The 27,775-nt window shown below is 43.7% G+C and overlaps 2 protein-coding genes across 6 annotated transcripts in view; one reads left to right on the top strand and one right to left on the bottom strand.

Moving 5' to 3' along the window:
* Positions 1-27,775, bottom strand: part of FRMPD4 (FERM and PDZ domain containing 4) — an 865,179-nt gene that overhangs the window by 448,948 nt on the left and 388,456 nt on the right. The gene's annotated exons all lie outside the window — the stretch shown is intronic.
* LOC123935249 (E3 ubiquitin-protein ligase SIAH1A-like) lies at positions 17,274-18,119 on the top strand. Its single transcript, XM_045995847.1, has one exon. The coding sequence runs from the start codon at positions 17,274-17,276 to the stop codon at positions 18,117-18,119; it is 846 nt and encodes a 281-aa protein (XP_045851803.1).

The raw sequence follows: 27,775 nt of genomic DNA, 5'->3' as shown, positions 1-27,775 counted from the left end.
CAAGGGGCCAACACAGGTCTAAGGGGGGGATTTCTGACCTGAAGCATGAACTAGATGCACCCTATACCTTCTGGATTCTCCCTCTGCAGTTCCACAACCCTGACACGAGGGGCGCTGTTTCATCACCCGCCTACTTGGATTTTTCTTAATGTTTTGTTTTCTTTTTTAAGTAGTCTCCACTCCCAACGAGGAGCCTTAACTCATGACTCTGAGATCAAGATCTGAGCTGGGATCAAGAGTCAGATGCTTAACCGACTGAGCCACCCAGGTGCCCCGAGACTTTTTTTTTTCTTAATTAAGGCAAAAAACACTTTGGCCTGTGGATAAACTGGCAGTTAGGACTATTTGCATGAAAAACTGGGGAGCAAAAGTTTGTATTTGTGTTTTTTTAGTACTGATCTCTCTTTTTCATAGCAGTTCTATGCCGAAGTAAAACTTTAACAGCATAAGGACACTAAATTAATTTCGGGGAATTTAAATTTTCACTATACTTTAGTGAAATCTTAAATTTTCTTTCTCTAGGGTACTCAGTTTGACTCATACAAAAACTATCTACTTAAGAGATTTCTATATTATGCTTTCTTCTTTTTTTTAAGATTTTATTTATTTGGCAGAAAGAGCAAGCAGGGGGAGTGGGAGAGGGAGAAACAGGCTCCCCGCTGAGCAGGGACCCAATGCAAGGCTCGATCCCAGGACCCTGAGATCATGACCTGAGCTGAAGGCAGCGGCTTAACTGAAAGAGCTATGCAGGTGTGCCATATATTATGCTTTCTACTATGAAATTAATTCTATAATGTGCCCCACAACCTCCCCAAAGATACATTCCCTTTCCAGCATACATCAGCAGTGAATCCTGCCAAAGAAACATCTGGTCAAACCTGGAAATCTGATTTTATAGTGAAGAACTCACATATGGTATTCTCAAGAAAAATACCTTAAGAATTCCTGAGATGTTATAACCTACTCATTAGAAGTTGAGATACGTCTGGTGATCACATTAGTCTATTTTGCTGTGAAAATAATCACTGCCAAATGAAAATGTTAAGAAAAACAACTCTCGAACCTCATTTAGGGATGGCAGAGGACATGGGTAAATGCCCAATTATAATTCGCTCCATGGACAAACAGCTTCCAGTTGGTATCACAGTGTGTTCTTGAAAATTAAGTCACTAAGCAAACCTCCCTCCCAGAATATCATCACAAGGGACCGTTAGCACACACACACACACACACACACACACACACACACAAAAGAAAAAAAAATCCTCTTATGCCTTTCGTACCTACTATATTTAAAAATTTTGAGCAGAAAGATGGAATTCATATATATAACAATAAGACCAAAACAAAATAAGCTTAAACATGGGTACTCTGCCCAATAAAAATTATTTTCAAAACTCCGTCCTACAAAATGAGCAGACTGATTACACACAAGGGGATCAGCAGATCGATATTCATTACACACAGAACTGCAAAATGCAACTTGACTGGTGTGGGACTTCTGTGTCCTAAAATTAACATATCAATTTTTTTAAAAGATTTTATTTATTTATTTGACAGAGACAGCGAGAAAGGGAACACAAGTAGTGGGGACTGGGAGAGGGAGAAGCAGGCTTCCCGCTGAACGGGGAGCCCGATGCAGGGTTCAATCCCAGGACCCTGGGCTCATGACCTGAGCTGAAGGGAGAGGCTTAACGACTGAGCCACCCAGGCGCCCCTAACATATCCATTTTAACCACCATTAAATAACTCAGTAATAGCTTTTTTTGTCTTCTGATAATTGAGGAAAGTTTTCGAGGGAATGATTAGGACATAGATCTCTAGAAGCTGCCCAAATGCTCTTTCTCTCTCAATACACTTCCAGTTATTAGGCAGACACTTTCAGATGCATCCCACTTGTCCTGGAGGTCCACCGAACAGAGAAAACAGTCAGTAAATGTGTGTTGCGGTGGGGCTTCGGGCCCCAACAAGCATCACTAAGTAGCGAGCAAATCTCTCCTCCCCTCACCTCTCCATCCAGCTGCTGCTCCAGGAACCAAGGCCCAGCAATGGCCCCAGGAAACAGGAGCTCATCTTTTTTGGGGGTTATCCTTCCTCCTATTAACTGTTCCCGAGTTTGCTACAGTACAATTACAAAAGGAGTAAATTTTTCAGAGTCATTTCATAGCTGTTCAACAGAATAGACATGACCCTTAACAACTTCTCCCAGATTTTGGAAGGCAGCCAATATGTAACAGAATCCATTTGCATTTCCACAAACCAAGAAATCAGTTACCAGGTTAGTCAACCGGATTCTGCGAGGACCAACGTCACGGTAGCTCCTGCGGAAAGCGCTACGGCAAGAGCATATCTGACGGTGAATATGTCACGATCTCCTGTAACAGGAGTACGAAGAGCTTGTTTTGGGGGGGTCTTGCAGTATGTGAAGCTAGAAACTGCAAGGAGATGCCTATAATGAAAATTACTGAGTGTAAGCACAGCTGGAATGATTACACTTGTATTACCACCACCGAACGGCGATAAAGCTGAAACTGACACAGCTCAGTTTCTTAGAATTTCACTGTTTTTGTGACTTACGCAGAACACTACATGCACAAAAGACAATGTCTTTCTGTGCCAGGTGGCAAGTAGAGAAGGAAAGATATTAGCGATCACATGGGGCAGTTGGGAGCAACTAGGACTCTCTTGACATTTCACAATACCTTGAACACCAGGCTACAATCCAAGAGACCACAATGACATTTGTGTGTGATCTTGTTCAAGTTACATAATCTCCCTGATGTATCCATTTCCTCCTCCATAACCTTACCTATTGGAGAAAATTCCTGTAAGTCTCAAAAAAAGACTAAGTGATGAACAGTAATGCTATAAATGGCCTCTTATTTTTTTTTTTTTTTTTTTTTTTTACTGATCAGACATTTAACAAGCTCCTCTTCTAAAATGCAGTATGTTGAGGGGTGCCTGCGGGGTTCAGTCAGTTGAGCCTCCAGCTGTTAAGTACAGCTCAGGTCATGATCTCCTCGGTGATCTCCAGTCCCAGGGTGGGCTCCAGGCTGGTGGAGGTGGAGGGCATTGTCTGCTGGAGATTCTCTCCCTCTGCCCTTCCCCCCACTCGCTCTCTCGTTCATAAATAAATAAATCTTTTTTTAAATGAAGTAGGGGCACCTGGGTGGCTCAGTCAGTTAAGCGTCTGCCTTCAGCTCAGGTCATGATTCCAGAGTCCTGGGATGGAGCCCCGCATTGGACTCCCTGCTCAGACTCCCTGCTCAGCGGGGAGCCTGCTTCTCCCTCTCCCACTCTCCCTACTTGATCTCTCTCTCTCTCTCTCTCTCTGTGTCAAATAAACAAATAAAATCTTTAAAAAAATAAATAAATAAAATGCAGTATGTTGGTCTGAGTTCAGCCCATGACACATTCATGGAATAGTGTGAACCACTTAAAAGAGGCGACCAATCACTCCCTTTTCCATGTGGGTCATGGCTTAGTGGGGAAAGAACAAGAGTTTGGGGCATGCGCGTTCCAGAGGGGTCAGTGGGAGATGGGTCGTCAGTTCAGAACTCCAGAAGGCAGCACGGAGTACCTGGGTGACTTGAAGCCGTTAGAGAAGTTCTGAACCAGGAAGGATTCTGCTCCACTTCCCAGGGAACATTTAACAAGGTCTGGAGACATTTTTGGTTATCATTAACTGGGAGAGGATCCCACTGACATCTAGTGGGTTGAAACCAGGGAAGCCACTAACCAGTCTACCATACACCGGAGAGCCACCATGACCACAAGCAATGTCACCAGTCTGAGGTTGAAAATCCCTGCTCTAGAGACTAGGAAGCGGGGAAAGAAAGCGAGGTAGGAAAAATCTAATTTCACCTCCTCTGCTAATCCTCTCAGGAGTCCAGTTGGCACCAGCTGCTGGTCCTTTCGACCAAAAACTTTTCTCCTAGACTTAGGAGTTGCCAACACTTCTAGTTTGAAATCACAGACTTAGGGTGATAGAAATCTGGTTTCTCAGTTTTTCCTCTCTTCCTTTTAAAATTCTAAGAACCCCATCTGTTGGCAGACATAATGGTGCCCTACTGACCATCACATTAAGGGAAAGTGAGACCTTAATTTTAAGGTGTCTGGGAAAGATTATACTAAAATGTGCTCAGAAAAAAAAATGCTAAACTGACTCAGAAATCTCATACAATATGCATCTCCCTTTGTCTGCACTACTTCTTATCAGTAGGAAAAAAAGAACAGAAATCGTAAGAATCATGCAAAGAAAAATGTGGTTTTTTCCAATGACTCTAAGTGGTTTAGCAGCATTATCAGAGAGTGTGAAATATATATCCTTAAAAATGACCTCATAGCCAGTCTCCTTTCAATTTAAGGAAGCGGACACCGAAAAGCCTGGGGAAAAAAACGGGCTCATCTTGGACGTCACAGTGGCTCTGTAGCAGGTCACCGTACCCTGGACCATTGGTGAAGAAATGATGCTAGGAGCTGAATAATCCTACAAGTCTCTTTCGACCGCCTTAGCGTTTTGTCTGCTAAGAGGCAGAGAAATGTAACCTCTGCAGATGCAAAGATGCTGGGGCACTGGAACTCTTCATTTCAGTCAAGCGAGTGCAGAGTCAGCTTTTAGAAAGAGGAGGACGGGTCACCTCATTTCGATGCAATGTGAACGAGACTTCTCTTTCAACAGAGCAGCAATCAGACTGTGAAGCCTTCTCTTCAGTACCCCCGTGGGGTCCAGGGTTCGGTAATTCCAAGGAAATGAATCACAAGCAGCAATCGTGAGCTGTCAAAACACCTGTTTGCAAAGCCCAAGGGGCAAAGAGCAGTATCAGAAGGTCCAGGCCGTTTGGTAGCGACCCCCCACCCCCACCCCAGTGACTGTACCTGGGCAGACTCTACGGGATGGAGCCGAGAAGCTGGGGAAAGGAAAGAGTGTGGGAGCAAGGAGACAGGACTGGAAAGAGAGACTGAGTGGGCCGTCTCAATCACTACTGCTTGGGGTGAAGGCATAGTGAATACTGGCAGTTAACAAAGACCTACTGGTACTTCTCAGCCCTTCGGATCTCTTCCCCCTTGACAAGAAATTATGGGCTTCACGAACCTCAGGCCTGGTCACAGACACAGTTCTTGAGTGAGGGAAGAATCCCCCCTCACGGTTGTCCCTGCTTTATCACGTCAGGGCACGGTGCCATTAAAAGGCAGGCCGGGTCCGATTAAAGGGTGGGTGAGCCAGGAACCACCTCCCAATGTACACCGGTGCCACTAGCCTTATTCGGGGCAGGCTCATCCTCAACATTGTCCAGGCTGGGCAAGAACGGAGCTAGAAGCCCCCATACCACACGTCTATGCATGGAGAAGTTCCAAACCGAGCTACTAATCTGTCGAGTCCAGTCCATGTTTTATCCTCCTAATTTGACAAATGTCCTTTGATAACAACACGTAAGAGGCACATTTTCCAATTTGTAACTTGTAGACTTCTCAGAGTCCCACCCCACAACGTGGTGTCGAGGAGACAGCACACACACTAAGCCCACATACGTCACCTCTGTCCTTCTCCTTGGCCACCAGCCACATCTGACTATTCCTTGGTGGGGCCCTACCCTTCGGATCCTGGAAGCAGGCTCAGGAGTATCGGGGCAAGGAATTCCAAGGTCCCAGATACCCAAAACACCGGTCTAAAGCAGAAGCTGGTCACTGTGTCCTGTAAAACGCCTGTTTATTGAGCCAGTACTTTAGGCGTTCCGGGCCACACTCTCTCTGCCACAGCTACTGAGTGCAAACAGTCATAGATAATATCTAAATGACTGTGGCTGTGTTCCCCAGAAAACTTTCATTTACAAACATAGGCTGTGGGCCAGAGGCCACCGTTTGCTGGTGCCTGGTAGGAGGCAGGAGGGGATGGGCTGAGGAAGACACATCCCCTTGGACTTGCACATTCCCTGAAGCATGGAAAGAGGAGTGCCTAGAGGAGAACCAGAGTGGGCCCCCTGGAATGGCCCAGTACTGGAGCCACCAGCCACGCGTGGCAACGGAACACTTAAGATGGGGTGGCTGGCCCAACGTGAGATGGGCTCGACGTGCAAAACACACAAGACTTCCAAAAGTAACGGACATGCCAAAGGTCTGCAGCCAGGCAAAATCGACTTGCTAATCCACACATACATCCGCCTCCCAACCTCCATGTAACTGTGATTTTCCCAAAGCCCTCCAAGAACTCTTACAGACCCAATGCTGACTGCACAAAAGTGACCTACCTGGACAAGGTCTCAGACAGTCCCGTTCCAGTTTGAAGCCCAAACAGAAAAATCTCCAGAATTTTATAAAACTCCAGTCTATACACCACCTTTGGTGTGACTGATACATCATTGTAATTTCTCTTGCTGCTGGCTTTTTACAAGTTATTTCTGATACCAGAAAATTCCCAAGAACCCCCCCAAATTAAGTACCCTCTTGGGTTTTATTATGAAAGTTTTCCCTTTAGAAATATAAAACTCTGATTGCTGTATTCATGTTGTCTCTTTCTTCTGTCTTAAAAGAAAAATCTGGCTGATCACAGTCTTTGAATTTATAGGACCTTCTACTCTCACATGAAATTTATACGCCACTGAAACATTACCCTTTGGGGAGGTGCCCATTTGACAATAACTCACAAACATCAGCAGGTGCAATCAGACCAAAAAGAAAGACAACAGGATCCAGAAAAATAAAACATGGTTTTTGATCGATATTTCAAACACCTATTGCATGACTAGTTCAGTAAATACACAAATGAGCCTGTCAAACCCAACTCAATTATTGGACACCCCTGCTGTTTGCAACACATTGCTCATGTTGAACTTAAAAAAAAAAAAAAAAAGAAAGAAAGGAAGAAGAAAAACGAGAAAAAAAAATCCAGAAACAAAAAACAATCTGTCTTTCATTTTGTGACCATGGGCGTTGAGGAAGTAAAGTGTGATGAGCTGAAATAATGACAGCGTGCAGAGGGGAAATGAAAGAGCTCAAGCCTTTGTAAAAACTTCAGATCAGTTGAAGTCAGAGTTGAGGCCAAGGTTCGAGAAGGAGACTATAGAAAAAAACATTTTTCATATAAAATCGCAGACATCGACGGTTGTCCAGTAACATCTGTGTTCTCTCTTCCACGGCCCTTTGCTAGACCTCGTGTTCCAGCCTCCCTCGCAGGGACTAGGGACACATTCGTGTCATGGCCAGTTGCACAGGCAGAGCCACGGGCTACCTTGCCCAGAAACCTCTAGCAAGCTCCGCCAGGCTCCCTGTCTTCTCTCTCCAGTGGGGATACTATGAGACTCCAGAAGATGATCAAGCCCTTAGACCAGGAGTTGCCAAACTCTTCTATCCAGGGCAGATAGAACATATTTAGACTTCACAGGCCACATGCTCTCAGTCATAAAAACTCATCCTGCCATCATAGAAAGCAGCCACGGACCCTAAGTAAACAAATGAGTCTGGCTATGTCCCAATCAAACCATGAAGGATGGACACAGAAACTTGAGTTGTGTATGATTTTCATGTGTCACAGGACACCTGAGTGACTCAGTCATTAAGCATCTGCCTTTGGCTCTGGTCATGATCCCAGGGTCCGGGGATCCAGTCCCACATCAGGCTCCCTGCTCAGCGGGGAGTCTGCTTCTCCCTCTCTCCCTCTGCCCCTCCCCCTGCTTATGCATACTCTCACTCTCTCAAATTAATAAATAAAATCTTTTTTAAAAAAATGTCACGTGTCACAAGGTATTATTCTTTTGTTATTTTTAAACCATTTAAACATCAGAAAAATGTAGAAACTGTGCTTGGCCTGGCTTGACTGAAACGATCAGGTCGGGGTTCCTGGAAGACTGTGTGGAGGACGTTTCTCTGCCAACCCCACACTCCCGCCATCGCACAGTGGCAGGAGTAAGAAATGGGTTTTCTTGTGGGAGGTCTCGGAGCTTGTTGGAATACCGTGACTGATATGTAAGTAATTGCAGAATTTTGACCATCGAGAAAAGAACAGATACCATACAAGCTGTTTCAGAACAGAATAAAGGCTTTCCCTGGAGAAGAAACACACATGTCCCCACTCGGGTCCTTGTGAGAAACTTTGACATGCAGATTTTCCTGAATATAAAGCCTGTTTACAATTTTTTTTTTTAATATTTTATTTATTTGACAGAGAGAAATCACAACTAGGCAGAGAGGCAGGCAGAGAGAGAGGAGGAAGCAGGCTCCCTGTGGAGCAGAGAGCCCGATGTGGGACCCGATCCCAGGACCCCGGGATCATGACCCGAGCCGAAGGCAGAGGCCTTAACCCACTGAGCCACCCAGGCGCCCCCTGTTTACAATTTTTAAGCAGGCAGTTGTTTTGTTTTTGCCTGTCTCCTGCTTCTTCTCATTCCCTTTTTTAACATGTGGCGAGGAGAATCTGGGAGATCACCTCCCCCAAGTGTTTTTGAGACAAATCCTACCAGTGACCGATTTCGAAATGACAGATACCTAACAACAGAGTGGTACTCGTCTAAAACAGCGACGGTACAAGTGCATTCTCGGCAATGGTGTCAATTCGGACCTAAAGTGATATACAGATGCCACAGAATTCAGTTATAATGACATACAATAAGTCAGTTTCTTTTCTGCAGAGAGAACCACAAAAGAGACCATTTTATGCAATTTGGAAAATCCTGTTCCTAAAAGCATTATTATTCCAACATTGAAAAACTACTCAGAAAAGACACTGAGATTAGGTCCTTTAGCATTCCTCATTTTATAGTCTATAACTGCCTGGCTCATGTTAAAGGGAGTATCTAAGGACAGTAAAAGTGGACAGAAAAGATTAATTAATAAAATTATTTATAGTCAGTCTGAAGGCTGTAGACTATATTATCTGAAAGCACAGTTTTCCTCAGAGGAATTCTTTTTTGGAAATGTGAATGACTATATTATATTGATTTTTTTTAGTATATAAACTTTTTCTATTTGAGAGGTAAAGAGATATGAAGGTAACTCTAGGATGACAAAGTACAAATATATCACGGCCAAACAATGATCATACTTTTAAATTATATATTGTGACAGATAATAAAGGACAGTTAACCTTTTTTAGAAAACCTTTATCCACAGTTTATAGCAGACTACAGATCCCTTTTTTTTTTCTTTTAAAGGCCTAACCGTGGGGCACCTGGGTGGCTCAGTTAGTTAAGGGTCTGACCCTTAACCTCAGCTCAGGTCATGATCTCAGGGTTCTGGGATCAAGCCCACAAGGGCTCTGCATTCAGTCTAGAGTTGGCACGACATTCTCCCTCTTCATCTCTGCCCCTCCCTCTGCCCGGACTATAGCTCTCTCTCAGGAATAAATAAATGAAAACTTTAAAAAATAAAACAGGGGCACCTGAGTGGCTCAGTCATCATTAAGTGTTTGCCTTTGGCTCAGGTCATGATCCCAGGGTCCCGGGATCCAGTCCCACATGGGGCTCCCTGTTCAGTGGGGAGCCTGCTTCTCCCTCTTCCACTCCCCTTGCTTGTGTTCCCTCTCTCGGTCTCTCCCTCTCTGTCAAATAAATAAAATCTTTAAAAAATAATAAAATAAAAAATTAAATTAAATTAAAAAATAAAATAAAAGGGCTAAACTTGAGGGGGCGTGGCTGGCTCAGTCACTGGAGCACAGCAACTCCTGAATCCGAGGTCATGAGTTTGAACCCCACATTGGGCATAGAGCCTACTTAAAAAATTAAAATAAAAGGCTTAACCTTTCCCACTAGGGTTGGCAAGCTTTTTTTTTTTTTTTTAAGGCTGCATAGTAAACAGTTTTAGCCTTGTGGGCCACTGTATCTATCCCTGTGGCAGCTGCTGGAATCTGCCGTTGCTATGCGAGAGCAACCACAGGCAGTGTTATGCTGCGTGCCTGTGGCTATGGGCCAATAAAACTTGATTTACAAAAACAGGCCCCTGCCCCCGCGACAGTCTGTCAACTCCTGTTGCCAGACCCAGTGGTAACCTAAAAGACTGTATTGAGAAAGTAGTTGTCTTGGGGAGCCTGCGTGGCTCAGTCATTAAGCGACTGCCTTCGGCTCGGGTCCTGGGATCGAGCCCCGCATGGGGCTTACTGCTCCACGGGGAGCTCTCGCTGTGTCCGTCATATAAATAACTAAAATCTTTAAACACACACACACACACACACACACACACACACACACACACAGCAGGAGAATGGTTTTTTCCGTCTTGATTTTAACTTTAAGAGTAAATGATGTCTTGATTCAACTATCAATTTACAGGAAATACAAAGAACAAAGAAACTTGTTAGGCCCTGCCATGGAATTGAATCAGCAAACTCCAGAATGTGTAGAAATTCTACAGGACAAATGACCCAGCTTCTTAAAAAAACACATCATAAGAAAAAAAGAGAGATGGGGAAACCTATAGATTAAAATAAACTTTAGAGGTCTGTCAATAACTCATAGCGGTAGACCTTATTTGGATTCTCATTCAAATGAACACGTTACAAAATAGTTGGAACAATTCTACTTAGAATCAAGCAAACAAACAAAAACCAGGAGGACTGTTGAGAACTAGATCAGGGTTGAGTAAAAAAACATCAAGGAGAAAGCAGTAGTAGAAAATACTTTAACGGAAAATTTTCAAGAAATCCTCAAGGTTAATATCTAAATGTAGCCTCTTTTTTGGAATTTATCAAGTATGAAATTCATAATACAAAAAGTACATAAAATATGTTGACACCAAGAACTGAAATAGAATTTAATCGGCAATGTCTTTGTAAACTGCCCTCCCCACAAATGTGGAACATACTTGTTCAAATGCTAAGAACACTCCTAAAACAGAGCAAGACTAATGGCCAAAATCAAATACCGCAAGAAATGATCCTTTTCTGGCAGCCAAGTCATTTATGATCAGGATGAATGGAGCATGTCTGAACATGCCGCGGTCATCTATTTTTTGACACAGGTACAAAGCAAATAGGAAAAACAGAACATAGGCCAGAAAACTTCAATGTATACCCTGGAAAAACGGTGCGAAACTGTATTTCTTACATGTAAAGACAAAATTCTAAAAATATTTTTGTTCTATCAAACACAGTGCATTATTATTAGAAGAAAAACTCTGCCTAAGGAATGGCCACATATATATTCGTTTTAGGAAATAAAATTTAAACCCTGTTCTTTTGTGTAGTTGGAGATCTCTCAGCCTTGGCACTGTTCACGTTTGGGGACAGGTAATTCTTTGTTGTGGGGCTGCCCTGTGTATTGTAGGATATGTGGTAGGATCCCCTGGCCTTTGCTTCCTAGATGCCAGGAGCAATACACTCGTGCCAACTGTGACAACCCAAAAGGTCTCCAGGAATGGCCGGGGTGGGGGGGGGGGGGGGAAGCAAAATCATCCCCAACTGAAATCAAATGATATAGATCAGTTCATGTTCTAACATCCAAGAGAAAGAAATATCCGTTAACACCGCAATAAGCTAGGACCTCCAGACTTACAGGAACACATGGAGTTCCTAAGCCATGACCAGGACAAGGCATGCAGAGTTCAGATTTCTGGTGTATATATCTAAGCTCGCTGTCAAGCATTCTTTCTGATCAGACTGGTACATATGTCATTTGGGAGTTATTTCAGGCTGCCCCAGTACCACCCAGTGAGAACCAAAAGCTCCTCAAAAATGTGGATTTCATTTAGTACAACATTCCATTTATGGAAAAACACATCGGCAAGACAAGGGCAGTGTCTCAAATGCATTTCATGTAAAAAAAAATCTTCATAAAGTGTCCAAGAAGATGACTGGAAATGCTCCTTTTCCTTTCTTTTCCTTTTTTTCATTTCTTAAAAGCTACTTGCTCTGGGATGCTTGGGTGGCTCAGTTAAATGTCTGACTCAATTTTGGTTCGGGTCTGATTTTGGCTCAGGTCATGATTTTAGGGTCATGAGATCAAGCCCCGTGGCAGGGCTCCACACTCAGTGGGAAGTCCACTTGAGATTCTCTCCTCTGCCCCTCCCCCCTGCACATGCTCACATGGTTCTCTCTCTCTCTCTAAAATAAAAATAAATCTTTAAAAAATATAAATTATATATTTTGGTTATGATTCATGATTTTTTTAAGGTTTTATTTTTAACTAGTCTCTACACCCAATGTGGGGCTCGAATCTACAACCAAGATCAAGAGTCTCATGCTTCCCAGGTACCCTAGGATTCACGATTTAAATTTAAAGCACTTTTCCAATGAAATTATTTCAAATAATACATGAATTATTATATATGATATATAAATTATATACATATATAAAATAATTCCAGTGAAATAATTTTTTCATTGTAATTTTTTATAGAAAAATATAGAAGATACATCTGTGGAGGGGTTTTTTTGGTGTCTAATTTTCAGATGCAAAAATTACTTTTGAATTAGCTCTCCTTTCATTTCTACTGATTCGTTTTTAAACTTCGCTCTATTGCTTTCGTAGTAGGATTAGAAAAGTACACATACATGAGTTGTGGGTACAAGGCTGTGTGTTGTATCATTCTTCACACTTGAACCACATTTTTAAAATATCCTTACTGAGTTATTTAAATAAAATAATTTTTTAAAAATATGCACACATCTACTCTTAGTGCCATAGTTTTTCTTGTCTATTTCTGATAAAAAGTCATGGGCCTTCTATGCCTGTACTCTGACTTTCAAATATATGTGTTCAGTAATGGCTCTACATAAATACAATACCGGGTAAAAAGTACAATACTGGATATAACATACTACACTGAAACCTAAACACTGTCCTTTAATTTATACTTACTTTCATAATTGCTGATGGTTTAATCTTTTAAAGCAGCTTAATAGTACTAATTACCTCATTAGTTATGCATGCCAAAATTTTTTCCCTTTTCTCTGCTACAGAAAAAGCATGAATTTTTATCTTTTAAAAAAATGTCTTAGAGGGCGAGAGTCAGAATCTGTTTAGAAGCCCAGAGTGAGAAGTGTCTCCAGGATGTGTGGGTAGGGGATTAGCTGATTGGGATTTGGAGAGACTAACAATGGACACGTGGAAGGATGGTCAACCCCCAAAGCAACAGTCAATGATGTAAGTGTGGAAAATGTCACATGAAAAATTAAATTAAATCCAGAGATCCAATTACATGCAGAGTATGTGGATGCAGCATTACGTACTTTGAAGGACTATAAAACTGGTGGGGTTTGATGCTTGATGAAACACAGAATTCAGAGGATTATCTTCGCTTATATTTGGATTTGCTGTTAATGTTGTATAGCTTTTTTTTTTTTGAAGATTTTATTTTTTTAATATTTTATTTATTAGAGAGAGAGAGAGCGAGCGAGCCAGGACAGGAGGAGTAGAGGGAGAGGGAGAAGCAGATTCCCCATTGAGCAGGGAGCTCCACTTGGGCCTCGATCCCAGGACCCTGGGATCATGACCTGAGCCAAGGGCAGTCACTTAACCCACTGAGCCACCCAGGCGCCCAATATTGTATAGCTTTTTTTTTTCTTTTTAAGATTTTATTTATTTATTGTAGAGAAAAGGGAGGGGCAGAGGGAGACAGAGGACCTCAAGCAGACTCCACGATGAGCGTGGAGCCTGATGCAGGGCTTGCTCTCCCAACCCCGAGATCATGACCTGGGTGGAAATGAAGAGTCAGACACTTAACGGACTGAGCCACCCAGCCGCCCCTGTTGCACAGCTTCTGATTTCTGTGCTCATCTTTACGGTCACAAGCACACACCCGTGATTCCATTTTAAAATCCGTATTGTATTTAGCATCAACTCATAGTTTATACAAAGGAAACGTTATTGCTCAATTAAATTTTTTTTATATAAAAGAAAACGTTTAGTTATCTGATGGTCAATCAAAAGCCAGATCACCTAAAATCTTCAGTAACCCTGGCCCCTATTTTGGTGGAAGGCCTCTCTTCCCACAGCAAAGTCACGGGGAAAGTCAGCTGCTATTAGCCACAATTAAATTTAGTCTGTAAAAGGAGAGAACATTTCATCCTGTCTTTTCTCCTTGCTTCACCCTAATTTGTCCTTCAAGTCAGAACATATTATTTCATTCTCAAAGCCATTACCATCCTTATCTTCCCCAAAGGGATGTGTAGCATCGAGCACATTTGGGCTCTCCATGGTCACCGTTGGATGAGCTCTCCGAATTGGACGCTCTGATGCTGCCCCCTCTGCCCAGCTTCCAGTAGAGGGAGGACAGTGTTTGCAGGTGGAATGGCAATACGGGGATGTTCAAAGAACCCACTCGAACCCATCCTTTGTGCTATTAAGCCTACTGTTTAGCACAGAGCACACAAAGGAAGAATGAATGACTGAATCACAAGGAAATAATCAAAATCAGATAACACCAGGGAAGTCATTCTGCAGATGGCATTTCAAACAAGAAGAGTGATGAATTCCCAGGAGTTTGATTAAAGCTAAAGGGAGGGGGTAGTTTTATTCTCCGTTTCTAGCTCTTCCCCAAGCAGGGTTCAATCCATCAGCAAGTTGTTAGCATGTTTTGTGGTTCTGTTTTGTTTCTTTCTTTCCAACTTTGTAATTGCTACCCCATTGCTTGGTTTGGTTTTCTAACACCCAATGCCACTGTTCCTAAGTGTTGTATATATATAATGGCATTTTAAATGGAAGCGAATTTAGTTTAATTTTGTTTTGGATACTTCTTAACCCCCCTGAAGGTGCTGGCAACATGCCAGGACGCTGAAAATCAGAGTCCCCAGAAAGTGCAGTTGGAGGAAAACCAAGAATGTTGCCAAGTAGAATCATCTCTAGGTGGTAGTTATGCACCTCTCTGCTCAAGCCAGAGCGAACGCTCAACAACCTGCTACACAAACTTGTCTCGAACCCTGGGTCATTTCTCACCTTCAGAACTGACTTTGGCTCATTTTGTAATTAATCTGTACTTCGAAGGTCCTAACGTAAGTTTTATATTGTAAACTGCCAACAGAGCGATCTATCTTTCGCATGGGGCTCACACTCTCTGTCTCTTTACAAGCACAAACACACCGTCACATTCAGCCCTAATGCTAAAAGGAGTCCTCTGCCTAGCTTGGCTGACCACCCAACCTACCAACCCATCCTTGCTCATACTGCTTCTTTTGCTGAACCGCACGGGGCCATTCACAAACTTAAATAAGAGAAGCGCATATGTGCAGAGCCAGCAAAGAAATAAATTAGCCAAGTATTTCATTCCCTAGTGGAGTACGCAGAAGGAAAAACAAATCAGAAGACAGCCCCTTCGACGAGGTAATTCAATACCAAATATTTGAATAGTTACTACATGCAAGAACTGTGTAAGCTATGTGGCGATGCAAAATGGAATACAGCACAAATCCCGCCTTCACGAAGTTTCCCCGCCTTGTCTACATGGCCACAGCTGTCACTCTCCATTTCCAAATCTACCCCTGGTCCTGGTCCCGGTCCTGCTCTACTCAGTTCCAGCCAGTGACTGCCTTCCTTCGAAGTTTCAGTAAAGCCACACTGTTTATAGGTGCCAGGCAACTGCACACACTTGAACCTGGACTTTCCATTCAGTAACTTCACTGTTCACTCGCACTCATTACAGTGACCTCTGTATCTGAGTCTTGAACTATAGTAAAAAGAAATAATGGTTTCTGAGAAAATAAAAGAAAATAATCCCACGGTGGGACATGGTTAAGGCTATGGTTATAAAAATGACCAAATCAGAATTCCAGGAAGTTTCAAACACAGCTCTCCAAATATGTAGGGTTGCCAGATAAAATATAGAATACCCAGTTAAATTTGAATCTCAGATAAACAATGAATGTATTTTAGTATAAGTATATCCCAAATACTGCAGGAGACATACTCTTACTAAAAAGAGAAGCTGTTCACTGTTTACCCGAAATTTAAATTTAACTGAGCATCTTTTGTATTTTTATTTGTTAAATCTGACAACGTTACAAATATACCCTTTTGAGAATTATTTGCATTGAGAGATCTCACTTTTGAATTAAAAATAGTCCTTGGGATGTTCATACCTTCCTATCAATTATTTTATTGTTTAAAGTTTTATTTAAGTGATCTCTACCCCCCAACGCGGGGTCAAACTCACCCCAAGATTAAGAGGGGTACGCCCGGGGCGCCTATGAGGCTCAGTGGGTTAAGCCTCTGCATTCGGCTGGGGTCATGGTCCTGGAGTCCTGAGATCGAGTCCCGCATGGTGCTCTCTGCTGGGCGGGAAGCCCGCCTCTCTGCCTAGTTGTGATCTCTGTCTGTCAAATAAATACATAAAATCTTAAAAAAAAATTTTTTTTTTTTAAAGAGGGGCATGCCCTTCGGACTGAGCCAGCCAGGTGCCCCTCCTCCTATCAATTATTTTATACAGTCCTTACCGTGCGTTAATGTCCTCAGAAAACTGGCTTTGTGCTTGCCAGTCTGGCTCAGTCAATGGAGCATGGTACTCTCGATCTTGGGGTTTTGAGTTCAAGCCCAAGTCGGGTGTAGAGATTACTTAAATAATTAGATTTTTTTTTTTTTTTTTTAAAGAAAATTGGATTTGTGAACAGGAAGGAGAGATAGCCTAGGACAATTTAGAACTTGAAGCATTGGTATCCTTACCACCGGGTAGGAAGGCTCCATAGAATTTAGGATCATAAACACATTCAGGGCCCGGCCCCCTCCGGGCTGCGGGCGCTTGGAGTCCTAGCTTCTCAGGGCTGCTGCTCTAGGGTGTGGTATTTATCTCGGCGCCCGCTCCCGGGCGGCCATTGCGGGGCGCGCCCCCGAGAGTCTGAAGTGACCGTTGAAAGGCGCGCTCCCGAGAGTCTGAAGTGACCGTTGAAAGGCGCGCTCTCGAGCTTCCAACACGACCGTTGAAAGGCGCGCTCCCGAGAGTCTGAAGTGACCGTTGAAAGGCGCGCTCTCGAGCTTCCAACACGACCGTTGAAAGGCGCGCTCCCGAGAGTCTGAAGTGACCGTTGAAAGGCGCGCTCTCGAGCTTCCAAGGCGACCATTGAAGGGCGCGTTCTCGAGCGTCCGAGGCGACTATTGAGGGGCGCGTTCTGGAGCTTCCAAGGCGACCGTTGAAAGGCGCGCTCTCGAGCATCCCAGGCGACGGTTGAAAGGCACGCCGTCGAGTGTCTCACGCGACCGTCGGGGGACACACTTTCGAGAGGTGGCGGCGGTCCAGCGTGTCCCGTCGGTGTCAGCGCACGTGCCGGGGCCGGGGCCGGCTCCGGGAAGACGCGGTGGTGAGGGCGGGGCACGTCTGAGCCTCGAGCCGGGTGTGAGACGCAGCGCCCGCCTCCAGAAATGAAGCGCCAGTGTCCGCCAGCCTTACCTCTCGGAGCGGCGACGTGTAACCCGTCCCAGAGGGTGACCTCCCTGGCCGGCAGGACCGTGCCCAACAGCGACTTGGCGAGCCTTTTTGAGTGTCCGGTGTGCTTCGACTATGTGCTGCCCCCCATTCTTCAGTGCCACAGCGGCCATCTCGTGTGCAGCACCTGCCGCCCGAAGCTCACCTGCTGCCCGACGTGCCGCGGGCCGCTGGCGTCCATTCGCAACCTGGCCATGGAGAAGGTGGCCAACTCCGTCCTGTTCCCGTGCAAGTACGCGGCCACCGGCTGCGAGCTAGCCTTGCCCCACACCGAGAAGGCCAAGCACGAAGAGATGTGCGAGTTCCGCCCTTACGTGTGCCCGTGCCCGGGTGCGTTCTGTAAATGGCAAGGCTCGCTGGAGGCCGTGATGCCGCACCTGATGCACCAGCACGAGTCCATCACCACCCTGCAGGGCGAAGACATCGTGTTCCTGGCGACCGACATTAACCTCCCCGGCGCCGTGGACTGGGTGATGACGCAGTCCTGCTTCGGCGTGCACTTCATGCTCGTCCTGGAGAAACAGGACAAGTACAACGGGCACCAGTTCTTCGCCATCGTCCAGCTGATAGGAACGCACAAGCAGGCCGAGAACTTCGCCTACCGTCTGGAGCTGAACGGCCCCCGGCGCCGGCTGAGCTGGGAGGCGACCCCGCGCTCCATTCACGAGGGGATCGCCACCGCCATCAGGAGCAGTGACTGCCTCGTCTTCGACTCCAGCATGGCGCAGCTCTTTGCAGAAAACGGCAACCTGGGCATCAACGTAACGATCTCCATGTGTTAAAACGGCAAGCCCGCGGCTTTCCGGCCGCGCCTGAAGACCCTCGTGCTCAAGTTCACGGAGAACAAGACACCCATGTTAGCCTGTCAACCTGAACTTTTGAGAGGTCTAGACACATGAGGTAAATAAAAGGAAAAGCTATTACACACAGGAAACAGTTGCATGTCCTTACACTAATATATTTAAAAATAAGTCAACAGTAAATTATATAAATTATATAATTAAAAATTATATATGACACATACATACGCACACACACCCCCAGCATGGGCATCTCTTTTATTAAGAAAGGAAGCATTGTTAAAAAAAATTCTGAATTGGTGTTGCAGATTGAGTGTACTGTTCAAAAGTACATACTGGGTTTTTGTTTTGTGTGTGTGCCCAAGAGCTAGTGTGTATGGCGTGTGGTGGGAGGGTGTTTTTTTCCTTTTACCAACAAGCCATGTTGAGTGCTCGTGGATCACTGCTTTTTTCCCTTTGGGGGTCAACACACAGTGCTGCTGTGTGTGTATATTTTGTGTGTGTGTGTTTGCTAATTCTTATTAATTCTAGTTTTTCATTAAATTTTACTTTCTTTTCTGTAATTCAGGTTTTTCCTCACCTTTTTTGGGTGCCTTTTTAAAGTTAGTGTCTTTCTGATATGCAGAGTTGTTTATGATAAACCTTATACATAAGTATTCAATACATATTTCCTTTTCCCCCATTAATCGGTTCATTACAAATATTTTAGGCAGCAGCTCTTTCTGCCCATGGGTCCTGGCCCGTGTCTTAATAAAACCACCATTTTGCACCAGAAATAAAAGAAAAAAAGAAAAAAAAAAACAAAAAAAAGAAAAAATGAATAAATGAAAAATAACAAATACAAAAAAAAAAAAAGAAAAAATAAATATTTTACATTCAACTCTCTTGAGAAAGGGAAGTTCCAGAAAGGAAAGGTAACACCACAATTATCAGAAGCTATTTAAAGCAGCTATAAGATGGTCTCTGTCTGTCTGTCATAACTTTGAATTCATTATTTGGAAGGTTAAGGAATACTGATTTTTTTTTCTTAATACCAGAAAAAATCTGTCCCCCCCAAATATCTTGGACAAATCACATGTTTAAAATTTATTCTTGGGGTGCCTGGGTGGCTCAGTAGGTTAAGCATTCAGCTCCGATCCCAGCATCCTGGGATTGAGTCCTACATCGGGATCCGGTCCTGCATCGGGATCCGGTCCTGCATCGGGATCCGGCCCTGCATCAGGCTCCTTGCCCAGCGGGGAGCCTGCTTCTCCCTCTGCCTGCTGCTCCCCACAACCAAAATAAATAAAGTCTTTTAAAAAAATAAAATAAAATTTGTCCTGTATTTATTGGTTTTGCAGAAGAAGGCATCGTCCTACACAGTATTTATAACCAAAAGCAAATCATGTTTTAAAAAGACAGTTTCCCAAAAAAATGTTTTTGTTCTTTTATAATTCTCGTTAAAAGACTATCTGGCAAATTAAAACACACACACATTCAGAAAGTCAAAGTGGGCCACTGAAAATAAAAGAAATAGAAGAAACTGGGAAACAATGGAGCATTTTGGTGAGGTTCCTGGTAGTGGCTGGGGTCCAGCTGAATATTATTTCTGAGTTTACATGGATTCCCTGCAACATGTGAAATTGCATTTTTTTTCTGAAAGAAACCTACACTTAACTTCACCCAGTATTTGAATGGCTGGTGTCCTCACGTATACTTCCTACTATACCATTAGCTCCATGAAGGCAAGAAATCTTTTATTCTGGTGTCCCAGGGCTCAGCTCATCCCCATTTCTATGGTGGGTGAGCATAAATATTCACTCCCTCTTGTGGTTGACTGAGTTGATATATCTGGATTTATTGCAAAGGCTGCACAGTTCAACCTAGTCTAGTTCACAGATCATTCCAACATTGTTCCCTCCCTGCCCCAATCCCACTGAACAGTGGTGTTTGCCCATCTACTCTCCCTATGTTCCCATGGGTGCCAAATAAAGTATCAGAAAGGAGAGAGAAGCAGAAAAAAAAAAAAAAAAGGCAGAACTACTCCCATGTGACCTTCTTCAATGGGTTTTCCTCTCGTTAATCTCTCTGTTTTGACTTATGGGTGACCATAGAGCCCTGTTTGATTGGGACAACTCTGGTTTATGTCCGTTATCCCAGGGAAGTTATTAATGGCCCCCCTTTCACTCTCAGAAGTGCCCTGGACTGGAGGGTCACCCTACTCACAACACTCAAGAACTCATGGTAAGTAGGAAGGTGCTATAGAAATAACCAATAGAGCACACAAATGTTTGTCCTCAGAATGGCCATGACAAAGACATTCACGCCGGTTAATGTGCTCTACTCAACTAGAAACCAGAATTAACAGACTCATAAGGTGGGAAGTGCTGGGGTTTTTAATCTCATCTGTTGCCTCCCAATGCTGGTGAAAAGCCTAGCTGCACAGAAGAATCACTTAGGCTCCAGGAGCTTTCAAAGCACACAGAATGACATTCCTCGCCCTACACGAGGAGGTTCTTACCTAGCAAATCTGGGTAGGGCTAAGGAATCTATATTTTTTTAAAGCTCACCCAAATGAGTCTTCCGGAAACTGAGGCTCATAAATATTAAGTAAGTTTCTACGGCGGCCTCGAGATTGAAACAGAAACCTCCCTATCTCCCTGACTTCAATGCATGATAAAACAGAAAAGGGAAATATGTTACCAGGGGAAAAAACTTATCCACATCGCAAGTTTAGCTACTGTGACATTAATCACAATATCCCATGTGATTATGTGATAGTTCTTGCTGGAATACCTCCTACCAATTCCACCAGCTTGGTCTTATCTCACTTCCTATTTAAGAGATAACTTCAAAAGGAGCAGCTGTCAAGCATAAAATTTGAGAGATGATTTATGCAAACAAGAGATAAAAACTCATTTATCTTCCACTAAACATAATGAAAAACACCCCATAAATCCACCAATTGATCCAGCTTTCTAAACACGAAAACCAAGGCCACTCACCAAGTCTTAACTACATCCTTAATATTTTACCTGGCAACAAAGACAATATAATAAAAACCCCACACAGATCCAAGAAAAAAGGCGGTTTTATCCAATGGTGACCAACCTTGTGTCCCACACAGGCAAGGAAGTCACAAATGACTGTCAAACAAGTTTTAATATTCCATAAACCTGTTGTAAAAATGGGAGTGTACCCCAATAAGGCCACTCAAGCTCTATGAAAGGTCAAACATGTTTGCTTTCACCAGAAGCCTATCAACTCAATGTGTTAACCGTGGCTTCTTCAAAGCTCAGATGAACTTCTCGTGTCACTATCAGAAATTCTACATCATGTCTGATGGACCAGAGCTGCTCACTAGCGAGGATTACAGTGCAGTGCAAGGACTGGAAGAGTTTAAGTTTGCAAATGACCTTAATTAGATACAAGCAACAAGTGTAACAACAGGCATTGCTGAAAAGCTCGTGAATAACCTGAATGTTTCCTTGATTATGTATCACTACTTCAACTGTGAAAGCACTACCATGTTACTATAAAGCAGTCTCTGGGATGTGCTCTCCCAAACATTGGTGCCATGAAACTTTAGGTTAGTTTTTGTTTGTTTGTTTGTTTAATTTTATTTATTTATTTGACACAGAGAGAGCACAAGCAGGCAGAGTAGTAGGCAGAGGAAGAGGGAGAAGCAGGCACCCTGCTGAGTAAGGAGTCTGACACAGGGCTTGATCCCAGGACCCCAAGATCATGACCTGAGCTGAAGGCAGTTGCTTAACCAACTGAGCCACCCAGGCACCCCGGTGCCATGAGATTTTTGTGCATGTTATGCAAAAAGAGGATTCTGTGATCAGGTGAGTTTAGCAAAAGTTGGTTTAAACGAAGTTCAAGAGCATCCTTAAAGGCAGGATAACCAAGAGTCTTTAATATGTTTTTGTGAAGTATAAATCCCCAAGAGGTAAGGGTATAATATTCAGCATTTTCAAAATGTATTTGGCCAAAGGTTTTCTTCTGTAGTGTAACCAGAGGAATATCCTGGGGTACCCCAAAATATATTTGGAGAGCACTGAAACAGACAATTGATAGTTACACATCATTGATAAAATTTGGACCAGAAACAAACCAGAAAACCAGTGGACCCGGGTAAATCAATCTGTGTCACTTCCTCATTACTGGTCATTTTTTTCTTACCAAATTAACAGTTCTACACACGAATCGACACACCATAGTAACTAGTCTTTTAAATCGGAAGTAGTAGAAGCCCTTCTCCATCTAACCTGTGTTCTGCTGAATCTCACTTCCCCAAACTGTTGGGGAGCCCACAGTTCCTTATAGAGCTGCCTCCCTTGCTTCTAGACCCCTCAACAAGCGCCAAAAGGCTCTTGAGTAATTCCTGTTTGTCCTTAAGAATGTCTACCGCATACTCCTCCCTTGGCCGCACATCCGTGGAAGATCCCTCCTAGGGCCTTCCAAGGCCATGAAGGAGCTGCTCCCCATGGGGTTCCACTGACACCACCATCAAGTACCACCACCTCCAGAATCACCAAGGGACAAGTGCCACCAAACCCCGATAACACAGTCCTTCAGATGCCTCGTGTGCTTTGGAGTCGTTAATGTGCCGTAGCTACGCTCTCCCTTTCTGTCGCACTTGGTCACGTAGGACATCAAGGCAACGTTCCTTTGCACCCTTCCCTATCTTCCAGTATAAACACAGCTTTCAGATTTTACAGTCAGAAAGCAACTTCTCAGGGACCGCTCCCCTATCTACACATCCTTCCGGTGGAGGCCCTGACTGCCTTCTGTCTCGGACTAATTTTTCAAAAGATGTCTGTACAGGGAACAGACTTCTACGATCTAGGGCTTCCCTCCTTCCCTCCAAGCAAAGGGCAGGAACACTTGCCGCGTAGGAAGATAGAGACCGCTCCCGCCTTCGGAGCAAAGGGTACACGTGATTACTGCCGCCTCGAAGAGACTGGGACTCTCTAAGCTCAGGGCTCCCTTCCTGCAATGGAAATCACTGCACGCCCTGCACCCACCTGCTTCTCTTCATGTTGCCACATGGGCACTGGCACTCAGAACAGACACAAAAGCTGATACTCTGCCTGCTGTGAGCAGTAAGCGGGCTATTGTCTCCGACAAGGGTGTTGTGTCTTCCTTTTGTCAGCATCCACGAAGCTGCAGCAGGCTATCTTCTTAGCTTGCAAGTAAGGAAAGAAGATTTCTGACCCCCATTGGACACAATGGGGGATGGGCGTGGGGGGTGGGTACCTGGCTGGCTCAGAAGAAGAGCACGAAACCCCTGATCTCAGGGTCTTGAGTTCGAGCCCCATGCTGGGTGTAGCAATTACTAAAAAATATAAACTTTAAAAAAAAAAGGCTCACATCTTAAAAAAAAATCTCCAACCCCTCACAGATCTTGACACTTATATTTAGGAAACTTTTGTCTGGAATTAAGATCTAAAAACAGATTTGGGGGATGCCTGGGTGGCTCAGTTGGTTGAGCATCTGACTCTTCGTTTCAGCTTGGGTGCTCCTTCAGGAGGGAGCCCTGTGTGGATCTCCTCGGTCAGTGGGAGATGGGGGGGGGGGGCTGCTTCTCTCCCTCTCCCTGTGCCCCTTCCTCAGATGATGCACTCTCTCTCTCTCTCTCTAATATAAATAAATCTTTAAGAAAAATAAATGCAGGAGCGCCTGGGGGGCTCAGTGGATTAAAGCCTCTGCCTTCAGCTCAGGTCGTGATCCCAGAGTCCTGGGATTGAGTCCCGCATCGGGCTCCCTGCTCTGCGGGAAGCCTGCTTCTCCCTCTCTCTCTCTCTCTACCCGCCTCTCTGCCTACTTGTGATCTCTGCCTGTGAAATAAATCAATAAAATCTTAAAAAAAAAGAAAAGAAAAGAAAGGCAGATTTTGGAACTAAACTAGAAAAAAATCCAACAGTAACATATACTTGAAACGTGGCTGAGTTCTTGTGCCAGATACTGATCTTTTCATTGAACGCTGACAACATCCCTAGGAGGTAGTCACTACGATTCCCACCGGGGCTGGCTGATGCCATCGGTAATGCAACGGGCCCACTACCCCACGTGCCCTGGGCCCAGGGACAGCACACCACTTCGGGCCAGCCACGTTTCTTCTCCATTTACCATTCCTCTTGCTTGTGAGATGCTACGGGTTTTGCTGCAACACTCACTCCGAGCGAGAGAGCGAGGTTCTTCCTTGCCCAAGTGTCTTCAGGTAACACTACTCCAGAGAATTCCAGCCCCTGAAAGGTTGCTAGCTCTGGATAAAAGAAGCCCAGCTGTCATATCCCGGCTTCTCATTCATGACACAGCTTCATCTGCGATACTTCTGTTGTTGTTCCATTTGCAGTTAGGCAGGAGGCCCAGAAAGACTTTCCATTCGGTCCCGAATTACATCGGGATTTTAGAGCACACAGAGCCCCTAGAGAAAGTCACTGCTGATTAAATATTAGCTTCACTGTTACGTAAAGCGCCGTCGGGATAGCCATTTTTCCTTTCTTAGTTTTGGTTAAACAATTTTGGGCCAATTTAAAGATGAACAGTGAAACAGTTTTGCCCTCATCTTATTTGCCATAATCGCTCCTTCTATTTCCTATTCCCTTGGGTACATTAGCGCTCACTTATACACACAACCTTGCTGTTAATAAAAAAGATTTATGTGCCAAGTAAGATTTTATTCCTTCCATCAAATGTTTACTTAAGGAGGCTTTATTGTATAAAATACTATCCTTACTCAGTGCACAAACAGATTTATCTTTCTAAACCCATTTCCTTTCTTTCCATACTTCAATCTTAATCTGTTGTGGGGATTTTATTTAGCTCTAGAATTCTGACTTAGCATATTGTTTGTTTCATATATAGGATCTTCACGAAAAGAGAAGTTATTACTGTTACTGTTAAAAACTTGCAAACTGGCACAGCGGCTTCCCCAAGATGCACAGAAAAGATGGTTTAGTCCAAGACTATCTTGGTACAGCAGGGCCCATACAGATGGGAAATGGACATTTCCTAACTGGTCCACATTTAGAAAACAAAGAGGTAATATATATTACAATGAATTTCAAACCTTAGGTCCTTTATGCTAGTGATACTATTCATAGATATTCATCCTAGGAAAGTAATTCCAAATAAGAACAATAAAAACTATCTCAACAGAGCACACTGAAAGGCTGAACTTGAGGGGTGCCTGGGTGGCTCAGTGGGTTAAACCTCTGCCTTCGGCTCGGGTCATGATCTCGGGGTCCTGGAATCGAGCCCCGCATCGGGCTCTCTGCTCAGTGGGGAGCCTGCGTCTCCCCTCTCTCTGCCTGCCTCTCTGCCTACTTGTGATCTCTCTCTCTCTGTCCAATAAATAAATAAAATCTTAAAAAAAAAAAAAGAAAGGCTGAACTTGAGAATACGAAATCAGAGCCAAACTCAATCACCAAAGGCATCTGCAGTCCCCCACTTACCAACAGAGACTTTTGGATAAAGATCAGAAGGAAACGCAAGAAAGGAAATTACATTGCTGTCAGGATGGTGGAGAAACAGGATATACAGATGACCCTTATGCAACACAGGTTTGAACTGCGTGGGTCTACTTATATATGGATTTTTTTTTTGTAAATACAGTACTGTAAATGTATTTTTTCTACCTTGTGATTTTAATAACATTTTCTTCTCTCTAGCTTATCTTAAGAATACAGTCTATAATACATATCACATACAAAATAGTGTTAATTGGCTGTTTATGTTATTGGTAAGTCTTCTGGCCAACAGCAGGCTATTAAATTTTGGGGGGAGTCCACTATGGTAGACAAGGGCACCTGATGGCTCCGTCGGAGGAGTAGGGGACTCTTGCTTTCAGGGTTGTGAGTTCTAGTCCATACAAAGACCCTGATGCCCATGTAGATAGTTACTTTATTTGTAAAAGGTGATCCCTGAAAACAACTCCACTGTCAAATACCTGGCGAATCAACAAAATGTAATACATCCCTACAACAGAATACTACTAAGCAATAAGAAGGAAAACACTTATATGTGAAACAACATAGCTGACCACCAAGTAATTAATGAGTAAGCTTAAGGGTTGCAAAAGATTAGAAAGACAACTACCAACTTCAAACGTCAAAGAGCTATGGTTAAGAAAGTAAGCCAAGCAGAGACATTTATCTCGTGATCTCACAACTAGTGCACACCTGGACATTCTTCAGGATCCCGGAACCCATCAGGATTAATTAATATTGTCTATAGTATTCGGGACAGGTTTCACGAATGAGATGTCCCCAGAAGTTCACCTTATTTTACCTTCTCTAAATTGCCAGCCATTCACAACTCCATCTAACAGTATTAACTTAACTTTAACTTAATCATTAACTTAAATATATATCTATTTGGGAATGAATGTCATTTCTAAAGAAAATTAAATAAAAGACAAAGAAAAAAGAAGAGTTAAGTTAGAAGGTATGTAAGTTTTTGGGGCGCCTGGCTGGCTCGGTCATGTGACTGAACGTGTGACTCTCGATCCTAGGTACAGAGATTACTTAAAATCTTTGAGAAAGAAGGAAAGCAAGCAAGCTTTTATTTAATCTGCCACACCTGTAGATAAGCATAGAAAGTATCATTATTTGGACCATGAGATTATATTCTAGATTATAAACGTAACTATAATAGAGAAAATATTACATTAACCACACCAATTCACTTCCTGGAAACAAAGGACACATTTCCCAGTACTCTTTACAGTTAGGCTGAGGTCCACATGTCATCGTTCTAACCAGTGGAATGTGGTAGAAAGAGATTTAAACTACTTCTAAACTGGAGCGCCTGGGTGACTCAGTCGGTTGGGCCGCGCTGCCCTCACCCCGGGGCGGGGGGGGGGGTGTATCATGACCCTGGGTTCCTGGGATCAAGCCCCACTGCAGACTCCCTCCCTGCTCAGTGTGAGACTGCTTCTCCCTATCCTTCTGCTGCTCCTCCTGCTGGTGCACTCTCTTGCTCTCTTTCCCTGTCAAATAAATAAATGGAATCTTTAAAAAAAAAAAAAAGAAAGAAAGAAAAGAAAACAAAAACAAAAACAAAAAAAAATGCCCTGGTGGTGGGTATTAAGGAGGGCACGCATTGCATGGAGCACTGGGTGGGATGCATAAACAATGAATCTTGGAAGACTGAAAGAATAAAATAAAGCAAAAACAAACAAACAAACAAACAAACGAACAAAAATGCTAGTTCCAAACCTGAACTCAGAAAAACCCTCTATGTTAGGGTACCTGGCTGACTCAGTCAGTGGAGACTCTTGATCTTAGGGTTGTGGGTTGAGCCCCACAATGGGTGTAGAGATTACTTAAAAAAACAAAACAGCCATCAAAAGAAATGAAATCTTGCCATTTGCGACGACGTGGATGGAACTAGAGGGTATCATGCTTAGTGAAATAAGTCAATCGGAGAAAGACAACTATCATATGATCTCCCTGATATGAGGACATGGAGATGCAACATGGGGGGTTGGGGGGGTAGGAGAAGAATAAATGATACAAGATGGGATTGGGAGCGAGATAAACCATAAGTGACTCTTAATCTCACAAAACAAACTGAGGGTTGTTGGGGGGAGGGGGTTTAGGAGAGGGGGAGGGGGTGATGGACATTGGGGAGGGTATGTGCTATGGTGA

This window comes from Meles meles, chromosome X (assembly GCF_922984935.1).
Source record: "Meles meles chromosome X, mMelMel3.1 paternal haplotype, whole genome shotgun sequence".
NCBI classification, from domain to species: Eukaryota; Metazoa; Chordata; class Mammalia; order Carnivora; family Mustelidae; genus Meles; species Meles meles.
This window is presented reverse-complemented; position numbering and strand designations above follow the sequence as displayed.